This window comes from Mchenga conophoros, linkage group LG1 (assembly GCF_057382185.1).
Source record: "Mchenga conophoros isolate Kocher_MC1m ecotype Shallow Benthic linkage group LG1, M_conophoros_male_GT1.1, whole genome shotgun sequence".
NCBI lineage: Eukaryota > Metazoa > Chordata > Actinopteri > Cichliformes > Cichlidae > Mchenga > Mchenga conophoros.
Window position 1 is genome coordinate 17,436,737 of NC_140526.1, and position 13,177 is coordinate 17,449,913.

General features: G+C 37.5%; 1 protein-coding gene across 3 annotated transcripts in view; it reads left to right on the top strand.

Moving 5' to 3' along the window:
- Positions 1–13,177, top strand: part of kiaa1549lb (KIAA1549-like b) — a 62,306-nt gene that overhangs the window by 11,135 nt on the left and 37,994 nt on the right. For all 3 annotated transcript variants that reach the window (XM_085268251.1, XM_085268260.1, XM_085268242.1), the window contains exon 2: positions 12,807–13,160. In XM_085268251.1, the coding sequence (XP_085124377.1) occupies positions 12,807–13,160 (354 nt within the window). The remainder of the gene's footprint in view (positions 1–12,806; positions 13,161–13,177) is intronic.

The window sequence follows — 13,177 nt, forward strand, 5'->3', positions numbered from 1 at the left end:
GGGAATAAATAGGAAAAGATAATATGACAGAGCGATAAGAAAAAAATTACCCCACAGTCCAATTTTTACATGCTAACACTTTGAATCCTATGACATTAAATGCACATCAGAGTTATCTCCCCATTTTGATACAGATGTGTCCTATTTCTCATTCTCAAAAAAAGGGTTCTGTAAAAGCATCCGTCCGCTTAATAGTATCTGTCTGCCTAACATTAGAGTCTCAAAAATATCTTCAGCATTACAGTTCATGTCGCTGAGTGCATGTACTGTGTAATGTTGGTTAAAAAGATGAAGATTATTAGGATTTCTTCTTAAATTATAAAATGTCTGCCAAAATGTCTAAATTAGAAAACATTACAATAGCAGATGGTTCAATTTGACCTTTCACAGTTCCAATAACATCATCTGTCTACATACGGTCCACTAGAATAATCTCAATCTCATCTCAATCTTCCCTAATTAGGGAAAACCTTTGAATAATATAGTTAATCTATGGCCTAGATTCATTGAACAGTTCTACTCAGGTAAAGTATTGATGGTTATACACACACACACACACATATACAGATAGATAGATATATACACATATATGTTGTAAGCACAATTGAGCTAATGAGCTGACAGCTTTTTTTGTTCATAATGCCAAAGCAGCCACTGCTAAACTGCTGCTCTTATTGCACACAAATAAAACCCTATTAGGATTTACACAGGCAGACAATGAGCCAGCTTTATATGTATGATTTATGCATGATTTACATTTTATATACTACTGCTCTCCCCTCACACCCAAAAGGAAAAAAAAATATAAATAAACATAAAAAACTATGAAACTATCTTAAAAATAAAATATGAACAATATTATTATTATCCATTCTAAGGAGCTTGGAAAGAAAGCGTCTGGACTAAAGCATAAAGGTCACTCTTTTGAGGATACTAATGTTCTCATTTTGGACAGAGAAGATAGATTGTTTGAAAGAGGAGTTAAAGAAGCCATCTATGTCCACTGTGAACGACCATCTTTGAACGAGATCTCTTCCCAGGCACCTCTCGCAACCTGCGTCAGGTAATCTCAATGGGTCACATGAAATGGTGAGGCAAGGTCTCACAATGGTTTACCTGAAACCTCTGCTAATAATGACCCACGCTTTTTTTTCCACACTTTGGCACGTGTTGTGAAACACATGATCATTAGTGGGTCAACAACCTTCTTAAGGGAAAACTCCCACTAGGGTTTAAATACCTGGGACTCTCCACCGTTTGTTTTTTAAAACTGAAGAAGTTTCTCGAATGAGAGCTGAAAATTCTACAGGAAACTTAAAGAGGTCTAGTCACTTTGTTTCCAAGCTTCTTAGATTAACATGACTGAGTACCTACACAGGCATTATCCATTCTGTTTCCCCTTTTCAATCTCTGTCAGTTCCTCATTCAAACAAACCTTCTCTGTCTTGCCTAAATTTTTAATTTACTGACAGTTCATAAGACAGCCTGTAAAAAGAGTTTATGTCCATAAATTCTATATGCAGTATCTTTTAGATATGAGCATGTCTTATAAGTGCTCTCTTTTCACATAATTATTCCCGTAATTAACTAGCTTAATTAGATGTTTGTGTTTTTGCTGAGCTGAAACAGTCTTACGTAATTACTTCTTAATCATTTGATTACATGTAAGTTTCTTACTTTTAAAAAAAAAAGATTTTTTTAATCTTCAGTATGCAATTACAGCTGCCTTGCAACATGCAACACCTGAGTAAAATAGCATGCAGTAGACCTAACAGCATATCCTTTTCATAACCAGTAATGATATAAATAAAACCATTTCCAGAGTGGACACTGAAAACAAAAGAAGGATATTGTTTAATAATGTGTATGTTTAAGAAGTGGGGGTTGCTCCAGTGATAAGAGTTTATGCAGCCAGCAGGATTTTCACCATTATGATCCTATTATAAATATCTGCAGCATTAGCATGCTCACTGGCTTGTCAGTATTTGTATTTCAGAGGGATCTTAGGTAGCCACCATTGCAGAAGCAGCTGCAGTGTGACAACCAGTGGCCTTGCGGTGAATTCAGGCTGTAATGGAGGTTTTTGCTTGAGAGCACATCCATCATTCTGCCTGTTGAAGTCAGTGGTGATCCCTTTGTTTGCTTCGACTGTGTGGCATGTCAAGGTTGAGCATCTACTCGCTGTGATGTGAATATGAACAGTGTCAGTGTTGTAGCGCAAACATGCACTGGTTGACCCGGTATTCAGCTATGGTAAACTGCATGATAGACCAATGTCTTTTTTATTATCACTTGCATTCTCTAGTTCATGCTTCAACAAATCATTTTGTGTTTTCTTTCCTTATTAAAAGGCAGCATATGGACATATGATACTGCTACATTGAGGTGAATTGCCCTGCAGTGCATAACCAAGCCTTTTCCCATTTTGCTGCTCACAGACATTGACAAAGCACAGTTAGTAGTTATATTATTTCTGACAGGGCTACTTTAGTCAAAATAGGGCTATTATTTCATCTGCATATTGTTGTTCTGGGACCTTCCAGCACTTACAACAGAAGAGCAGCAGCAACACAGGACCTCAGCATAGATCAGAGCACTAATCAGAAATAGTATGAATATTGTAACGAGGAGCTGGGATGAAAGTCAGGTTGCAAAGCGGCTTGTAGAGGCAAAAGCATCTGTACAAGCATCTTAAATAGCATCCTCCATATGAGGCTTTTCAATAGAATGTGTAGAAGGCTATGAGATGAACTGTCATAAATTGTGCAAAAAAGAAAGAAAATTACTGAAAATTTCCCAGAGTTCAAATAGTTAGTTAAACAGTTTGCTTATAAAACATGAGTTTATATTTACATACATGCTTTGATTTTAGACTGTTTTTATGTGGTTGCCATGCAAAATGATGGCAAATAATATATAATTTAACATAATTCAAGTATTTACGGTATAATACGTTATTAAATTAAAATCCTATCATCACCTTTATAAGGTGTTTTAAGCACATAAAGGCTACAAATGCCTCGTTGTAACCCATTCAAAAGTGATTGCTAAGCATCATGATGACATCACAATTTCTGATATAAATAAGAAACTTCGGAGGCATAGATGTGCCTGTGATTTTGGCCACACAAACCCTGATCATGCAGCGGGGATTTGTGGGCAAACAGAGATTTCATGTACTCTAGTGTGAATAAAAAATTCTTCAAAAGTTCAGTGTAAAAATGAGATCTTAATCTAGATTCAACATCTCTTGCATATTCAGATCACATGAAGAAATGCTTTTTATACACTTGTCTGTGAAGGTTCTCAGTCATCCAGGTCATTGTAGTCTAAGGAGCTTGGAAAGAAGCTCCTTACACTTTTATACACGTATTTGCATTTCCTACTCATGTGCATTTGTCTCTGTAACAAGATGACTGACTTACATGTTCCTCAGTTCAGCTTTGGTTGCCTCTGTGGTAGCAGAAGCAAGATGACCGCCATGTTTGCTATTAACAAATTCTTCTTTAGATTTTTATTAAGTATTTTTGAGTGCCTTCCCTCTGGAAATACACATTGTCCATTAATAACAGTTGGAAACTTGAATTTCCAAATCCCATAGAATCCCTTCCCAAAACAGAATCAACATGAGCCAGTGACTTTGGGGACTGTTGCTGCAGTGACCCCAGATTATAGAGCATTGTGATTGCATTACATAGATTTGACATTCTTGTGCTTGACTCCAGTGTGGATTTAGAGGGAATCCCAAAGGCTTAACAGGCTTATCCTACCTTGTTATCCCTCATTGTCCTCTTCCCTCTATCATCCTCATGCTACGGCTAACCTCTGCAGCCCTGTGGTCAAGAAATGGTATCAGAGTCCACACATCTGCTCTTATAGGTCTTATAGATCACTGATTTGGAAATCAAAAGGATTCATAAGACAGTTCTAGTGTTGTTGCTTTGGGGATATATTATCAGTTCTAGTGTTCTCTACCTTTAAATTGTAGTTTTCCTCAGTAAATCCAAACCTGACCCAATTATATGAAACAGCATGAAAATTTTGGTCTTTGGTTGAGTGGCTTCACCATCCCATGTGTATGATCAAGGTCAAGTCTGTGCAGTGTCTTTGTTATGTCACTTAAGAGCCTTGTAAATATTCAGCTTTTGCTTTTGTGTTTATGTTAATACGCTTGAGAGCCAAGTTGGTTTGACATGGAAAGCATGAATTATGGCTGCGACAGAATCAGAGTCACCATTACTGCAATTAATTACGTTGATGTTAAAACTTCAGAGACAAGACGGCTTGTCTGACAATTTACCGTGAATGAAGTTGTTTAGGTTAATGAGTATTTATACTATAAACAAATGAGACCTTTTAGAGGTTAATTGTGTTCTTTGGGGATTCGATTTATGCATTAGTAAACTGAAAAACCAGAGAGAAAGGATTTTTGCCTTTAGCACACATGGAGGAAATGCTTAGAGGAGGTTGACGTTTATACATATACTATTACTTTTTTCTTTTTAAATATCTGCTCATCCTTTTTCATGCTTTGCAAAACACAATTACTTGCAAAGACATGCCAAGGGAGGACAGCAGGTTTCAGCATTTAGCAAGATTTGAGAAAAATGAACAGAGTTCACTGAAAAAATGTAATGAATTTTTCTAAATTGTTACTCCAGGTAATTAAATCATAGAGGCAGAACTGATTTGACTGTAACCTAGACATGTTCAGAAAGGCAGGCCTTTTTGCTACTGGAACAATGAGATATTGTTGTGCTGGGGTTTAGTGCAGGGTATATAAGATACAGCAGGTAAATTCACTGCTCTATCACTTTGCAGGACAAGCTTTGACTTCCTCTGAAGTCTCTCTGAGGACCCAATTAAATAGTGAGTGCAGGAACTTGTGATCTCCTCTACAGCAAAACCAGAATAGAGTAGGAGAGGGTGACACGGGTGACCAAGCTGAACTTTACCTGCTGTGATGTTATGGTCTTTTAAATAGCAGACTTCAGGCCACAGCTATACTTAGAGAGGCCATCCTGCAAGCAGATGTTGATTCTGATATATTTTGTAGACCTTTGTGGGGCCTTTTTTATTGTTAGCAAGGATGTGGTGAATTGAACATTTATTTAAATATAGTTTTGAATGGGGATCATAAAATCTATTGGATGATGTCAACCTTGTAGATGGCTATTGGTCTGCTGTCAAATAGGATTACATTTGGTTGCTGTTGTTTATCTGTTGTGTGCAATCAAATTAAAAAGAAAATATAATAAAGCTACAAGGCTTCAAAAATAATTTTTCATTAAGATCTCTTTGTTTCCCCACTCAAAAAGGGGGGGGGGGGGATGATAACAACAAAGCAATCAAACAAGAAAATCTTGATTAAATCAATTCATTTACTTATGTTTAAACAGAAGATAAAACTCGGATTAGTTGCCCACATGTTAAACTGTCTATATGAAGAACCAAAATGAATATGAACACAATGAACACAATAATGAACAGATTGTGCAAGTATATAGTATAAAGGGAAAGCTGACTAGTGACTTCACTCCAGTTTAGCAAAGGAGGCCCATAATTTTCTATTTCTATGCCTTTCTTAAGCTTTTAATCTTACACTGTGGGCCATCTAAGGTTGTTTAGAATGGATGGCTGGATGAATGGATGCTTTTAAATTAAGTGGTACAATTGCATACCTTAGAAGGAACCTTCATCTTCAGTCATATGCAGTCAGCTGCCGCGTCACTATCTGATGACAGCCTGTAATGGCTCCTGGCCCGTCATAGCCCCCAGCATGCAGCTCAACTCCTACACTTGTACCCTCGCCTGCTCTGAAATGTATGTTCCCAGGAGATGAACACTTTGGTTTGATACAATTCCTTCTTCTTAAAAAACAAAACAAATGTTTTTGGTTTCTGATAAATCAGTGAAGTCACATTTTTGGAAATAAGACAAGCACACCAACACTAGCTTAGTTACTTTTTACTTTTGGGAAAGTCAACTCAAGGTCATGATGACTATAGTTTTTGCAGCCTATACATACTCAAAAATTTGTCATAATATAAAAAACCAAACAAAACATAATGCAATGTGAAAGTAGCAACAAAAACAAGAAAGAAAATCAAACTAACTAAAATGCAGTCATTCACTACGCACTAGCAGTGGTACAGATGACTGATGTGACTTTATGCCTACTTTTAAAGATCAGATTGTCTGCCTTTTGTTCTCGCAAAACATAAATGATTTAAAAAGACTATTTCCAAAAACACTTTTTTCCAAAAAATAAAATTCAACCTATAATTTCCTTTTTTTCTAAAAGGATTTTTTCTTATTTGCATGTAGAGCTTGGTAGAGTTTGGGTTGAAAGGAGCTTTCTGTTGGCTTGTCTTTTTTTTTCAGATAACATGAAAGCACAGTTGAAGGTGTAGAAGTGCTGGTGTGTACATTCAATGCTCAATCCTTTTAATAGACCACCACCCAATGTAAGGTATTGGCAATGTGAGAGAAAGAGAAAATAAGAGGATAAGTGGCAGATGTGCAGCTGACAAAATACAACAACTATGTGATGCTATCGTATCAATATTGACTAAAATCTCTGAGGAATGTTTCAAGCACTTTTTGGAATCTATGTCACAAAGAATTAAAGAATTTTTGGAGGCAACAGGCATCTAACCATAACCATCTAACCTTGTCTTAGATAGGTGTAATTAATGAATTAAAGTGTTTGTACACTGTAATCTGTACAATAATCAGTTCTAAAAGGAAGATGAACAAGATTTGGAGACTGTGAGGAGGACAAACTCCCTTTTTAACAGGAAGAGACCTCATGCAGAAGCAGGGCAGCCACCTGCAACAGCTGGTGGCTGCCCTGCTTCTGCGTGAGGACATCAGACCATGGGACATCACACAGTGAAATACAGCAATCTAGCCTAGAAGTATCAAATATCTTGAGTAGTTTTTTGCGACAGGATGCTCCTAAATTTTACAGTAGACGAAAATTATTAAATAAATATTTAATTTAATTAATAAATATTTAGGTCAAACATTTCTCAAAAAGTCCTTTGCACTAGTAATGAAGGCATAGGTAAATCTATCAAGAGTAATGTGCTGCGCTTTTTCACGTATTTGCTGAAGCAGCACCTTGATTTCCGAATTTACATAATGAGCCATAGAAATCAGTTAACTTTGGATTCAGTTACTCTGTTTTTTTGCCAGAGGGTCTGAGCAAGCAGATATATGACCTCTCATGTGAGAGTGGAGAGAATGTGTCCCCTGTCACCTTCCAAAAGCTTGCTAAAAGCCATGAATTATTGCACTCTGGTGTGTTGTACTAAGCCAGCGCTGGCCGAGACAAACATAGAGACACTCAATAGGAACATTATCCCAATACGCCATATAGCGATGCAGATACTGGGAGGAATTAATTAGTGTTGGGCTAATTAAAGACTACAATGTAACAGCACTGTTTTAGTCTCTTATGATACCCCAAAGTGATTGTGACGGCTTCTCAAATTGTTTTTTCTTTTACATTTTCCAAACCGATCCTGTGTACCTTTTCGTATCTTCAAAAATCAGGACAACTCATAACAATCAGATTTTTCTAATCTTACAGCATCTAATGTCAAACCTAAATGGGGTGGGTTAAACTCAGACGCGGGGACAAGGACAGCCTTTGTAAGCAGTAATATGAGCAGACAGACTGCAACAACATAAGCCATGACTACAGTGTTCTGAGCTACATCAGGACAGAAGTCAGTGTGTTGACATGTCAGGCTGAAAAAGCTGAAGAGCCTCAGCGTCAGTAGAAAGGCTGACTTTCATCTGGAGGGACAGAGAGAGGAAGTGAAGAGAAGGAGAAGAGAGGAAATAGAAAAAAAAAAATAGGTGGCTAGAGAGAGCTCAGCTTCTCCTGAGTCAGGGCATTGTCAGGAGATAGTTTTTCTCCTCTGAGGACTTCATCAGTGGAAAAAAGGGACAGTGATTGGGCCAGTGGATTTTTTCTAAACAAATAAGATTTATGCAAAAACATTATTAAAAAAGTGCAAAAAGCACTATAGGTGGATGGATGCACTAAGTGAACATTACTATTGCACTTAAAAATAGATTCCTTTCAACTGGTGGTGTCAGTCAGGTGGTGACTTCTTTGGTTGCTAAACAAAGTAGTAGAATACATTTTAAAAATAATTAATGGTCTCAATTATGGAGTTTAAATCATACCTAACACTTGACTGTAACTTATTTAGTAAACTGTGGTCACATTTAGTGTTAAATGGATGGCTACCTGCCTGGTGAATGACAAATAGCTACCAAATGATCATGCAGTGTCAGTCACACATATGATGCCTAGTTTCTACAAACCGAGATGCTCAAATTGAGACTTCACAGCAAGATTCTGCGGCCCAGTTGGTGACAGTGGCTATATCTGTTTTTTTTATGTGTGGTATGTGGCAAAAAGGCTACAAAATCAGCATGTACAAAACTGGGTGGCTGTAGCTCAGGAAGTAGGGCAGGTCACCTGCTAATGGCAAGGTTGGTGGTTTGAGCCCTGACTGCTCCAGTCTTTGGGCAAGATATTGAACGACTAGTCGCTCTTTGATGGGTTCATCAGGGCATGAATGTTGTAAATTTATAGAAGCTTGTTTCTGCCACTAAAAACCTTTTTTTAACCATCGGTAGTTTAAAATCTGGTTATCTAAAAATGTCAACTTAATTCAGTTTTCAAGGGTTTTTTTGTTGTTGTTGACTTTGGGTTATTTTTTCAGCATTTTGAATTAGTAAGTGTCAAACCCTAACCCTAATTAAGTTAGTAAGTCAAAATTTTGAGATATCGAACTCAAAATTTTGAGACAATAACCTGAAATTTCAACATAATAATCCAAAACTTAGACTTACGCATGTCAAACATTTTTCTCAGCACTGGAAATGAGCTCCTATGCAAATGCATGTCTAATTAATATATAATATGACAACAATTTTTTGCATTAATGAGTATCCAAGTATCAATTTTTTCTGACCAACCTTTCTCATGCAAAAAAGAACCCACTGCATTTTCACAATTTTAGTATAAAAAAGTATTGTTTTACCCTAGTAAATAGAAGAATATGTTTGTTATTGTTTAAATAAGGTACATAATTTAAATCAAAATTCACAACACAAACCAACTCTTGGTACTTGGGTCTATCCTGAACTATTTTTAAATGACCAAACCAACAAAGAGTAAAAAAGAACCAAAAGCAAACGATAAAGACTTTGTTCGAGTTCATGACTGAGTGAACGAACATCTCTTTTAGTACACTGTACGCATCTCTGCGTGGCTGCAGAGTTAAGTGTCCACTGGGTTCTGTTCCAGACAGATGAGGCATGTATCATCCTGCTGCGCTGTTTGCACCCCATGAAAAAAAAAAAGACAGAGCTGGGTGTGTGACATTCTCCCTCGCATCCACACTGCCACCACAGCAGTGCTTGGCATCACTGCCAAATGCTCCTTCTACTCGTCTTCCAGCCCTGCACAAGCATGATACCTCCACAGAGAGAAAAACAGCGACAGTATGTGAAATAGATCCATTTTTTATAATTTAAAAAGAACAACAGCTCAGAGCAGTTCTATATGCTGTTTCCTGTCATAGACAGCCAAAAATGTAAGAGGCACTTCCTCGGCAGGAGTTGGCCAGGCTTCTCAAATTGGTTTCTATGCTCCCAGGCCTCCATCCAGTTCACTATTGAATTACACTCACTTGTTTACCATTTTCTACACATAAGAGAACAAAAACAGCTTAAAGCAAAAGGGGAAGCAATGTATAATATGAGTGCAACACCAGGAGCCCAGCAGTGTCATGTCTATGTCCTGGTAGCTCAAAGATAGTGTTGGCTGAAGAGAGGAAAAGAATTCAGTCTGGATTTGATGTCTGTGGTTTGAACGTGTGGCTTGTCAAAGGTTTAAGAGCTAAGTCAGGTATGTTTAGCTGTCTTTTGACTAATAGTTAAACATTTTATTTATCACACATGTCTGTAGTTTGGACTTCTTGCAGAAGGCTCTAATGCTGTTACTAAACCATGATTAGTTCATGTTTTTAGAAACTGACTCTATACTGCCTAATAATTCCCTTGCACAAATCATATACTGTGTATTTCAACAAATTCCAGCTCTTTGTTTAAACTACATGATACTGAGCTAAATAAGTAAACCCAACACAGTGTTTTTATGGCTGCACCATTCACATGGTATCATCGCAGGTGTGTGGCGTATATTCTTATACACATTTCCAAAACGTGTACTTGGTGTCTTTCAGACTGACATCCAAAATAAGAAGTTGTTGCAAAATGTAATTAATGATTGATGTCTTTTACACGTTCACATTCCATCTTTTTTTTTAATCTTAACTGGATCATTTTTAGTCTTTCAATTGCAACAATGTTAAAATCATAACCTGTTTTGTCGATACAGTGTCATTTTACTTAAGTAACCTAAACAATCAAACACCCGCTTTGCATTTATAACCCATTTGAATTGTTCTAGTTTTGGTCGAGATGCAAATCTTCATTTTTTACACTGATTGATTGATACTTTCTGTTTTTTGAGACAGATGCCTGATGGTGTGAACAGTCTGTAGACTTAAAGGCAGTTACAGTTTTTCTTCCAAATGACCTAAAATGTCATCATTTTCTTCTTCTCCCACTGCTATATACACTTTCATAGCCCACCCTTTTTATTATACTTTCACATTTCCTCTCAGCTTTTATCTGCAAGTATTGTCCTCTGTGGTCCATTGTTAAAAATCCTTCCATATGCTCAGCTCCATCGGAGCAGGTGGCAAACCACAGGTGGAACTTACACCTTCACTTGGACTGGCATCCATCCCATGAAACAAAAGAAGTTGGCTTGCTAACTGTGGGATTGAGGATGGGGGGTAGAGGATAGGATGGAAGAATGGAAGGTAGTATCTCTGACCTTTTAGTAGCCTTAAGGAAGGACAGATATCCTTTATTTTGTTAAACTCCTTTGTGAATAGATGAGAGCAATTACCTTATTTCCACTCTTTTGTATCACTGGATTTCAAGAATGGATTAAAAATTGCTGTATAGCAGTTTCACTAATCACATTTTACCATGTTACAGATTTATTGGAGAAAAGGAATTAAGTGGGATCACAAATACAGGATGAGGGGGCTGTGTTTAAGGAACTAATACTGGCAGATAATAAAATTCTGTGATTTACTTCTCTGAAAACAAATTATAAAAAGCATTATTCCAGTTCTCTGGGATATTGGTGACATTTAAGGCTACATTCACAGTTATAAACCTGGAACTTTTGCTAAATGCACGGGTATTAAATTCTATTACAGTTCTCATTTATTCTGTAATTCTACTGATAGAAAAAAAGTGTTTTCAGTCCCAGCTGTGTTAGTACACACCGCCTTAGGCTAATCGTTATGTGTTGTACAAAAAAAAAGAAATAGACTCAAAGGCCTCACAGAATGTGCTGGACACTTATCTTATATTTTATTCTATCCTCAAGTATGTATTTATTAAAAGAAATGAAATTGAAAAATAGATCTGGCAAAATAACATTGACGCTATTTGAGTATCTTTTTTGCTTTTCTGAGTACTCGGTATGTCAAAACAGTCCCCAGAACTCCGTCTTCTGTCCATGTCTCTCAGACACTAAGGGGTTTGCTAGTTAGATTAACTTTAGCAAGGCAAGCATGTTGAGGGGGTGGAAGATGTGACAGGAATGCTAAGCTTCATAAATGGATAAAATAATCCCTGTATGGATGTGTTGACGATGTGCCGTGAATAAAAGAAGTGGTAGGGACAGGAACGGATGAGAAACAGCTCAGCTTCAGCACATTAATGACCTCCAGCATCTTGATGATAGCTAATATTCTCCAGCTGCCTCTCTCTTTCTTTTACTGAGATGTAATTTCTGCAAAGGCACAAAACACAGTAACAATAAGTCCAAAGTGGTTTTTTAGGCGTGCCATAATCTTTGCTGTACTTTAGAACATGGTTGCTATCTCTTGAGTAATTCAATTTGTTCCACTTTGAAAACTGTGCCTTTTCCTCTATTTTGGGAATACATGTTTGCCCTTGGTATATTGTCTGAGACTATTAGAAACCTATCATTATAATTCCTCTAACTAAGTAGTATTTGTGATAATTCTCACAATCTTAAGAGATTGTACACTGAAAGTATTATTTCTTTTCTTTTTTTTAAATGATAGCTTATCCAAAATATCACAATTACCCCTGACAGCAACATCCATTTGCACATGTGCTTTGTTTGATCCTGTGTGACAGTGAGACATACCAGTCTCTATGTAATGGCCTCATCGGTCTTGTTTACAGAAAAGTAATACTGTGCTGACATGCAGGCTGAATGAGTACGCACAATGCAGTGGCAGTCTGATTTTTCACACTGTCATTTAATAGGACAGGGCATCAGCATGGCATTTCATACAGGTTCTAGGGCTTAAAAATTCAGAAATGTGTTATTCCGTACCACTGCTTTTACCTTTAACCTTGTCCTGCTTTATGTTTTTCGATAGCTCATTAATTAATCTCCAACTGACTGTTGGACAGCAGAAAGAACAGGAGAGCATCTGGACCAACATCAATTCATTAATGATTTATTAACATTTTAACTGCAAACTTGAAGGCTTCTAAGAAGTTAGCTTTGATGAATTCATAACTCCATGACTGCGGTAGAAATCTCAGTGTATTTGTTTGTTGCTGATTTACTGATGTGCATGGGTATGCAGAACAAGAATCTGTTTTGTTTGTAACTTACTGAACCATCTTTCCCTCTTATGCCCTCATAACAGAAAAATCCACCTACGATGCCTCAGGCTCCTCACCTTTACCGAGCGACCCAGCAGTCACAGGCGTTCCTGCTCACCCATCGGCTGACCTGTCAGTGGCTGAGGAGGTGCCTTTCCCAGTTGTCCATTCAGACAGTCACTCAGACACTGATGCGGAGGGCTTATCGGGGCAGCCTGCTTTTTCTTCTGTCTTAACCATGATGGCAGGAACTGTCAAACATCCAGTGAGCCTTGATCAAAGTAGAACCTTGCCAACTATCACCAGGGATGAGATCCATACCACCCAATGGCCTTCACGTAATTCCAGCCAGGGCTCAGACATGTCCTCCTCATCGTCACATGTGGGAGCCAGCTCAGGTTTGACTTTTAGCATG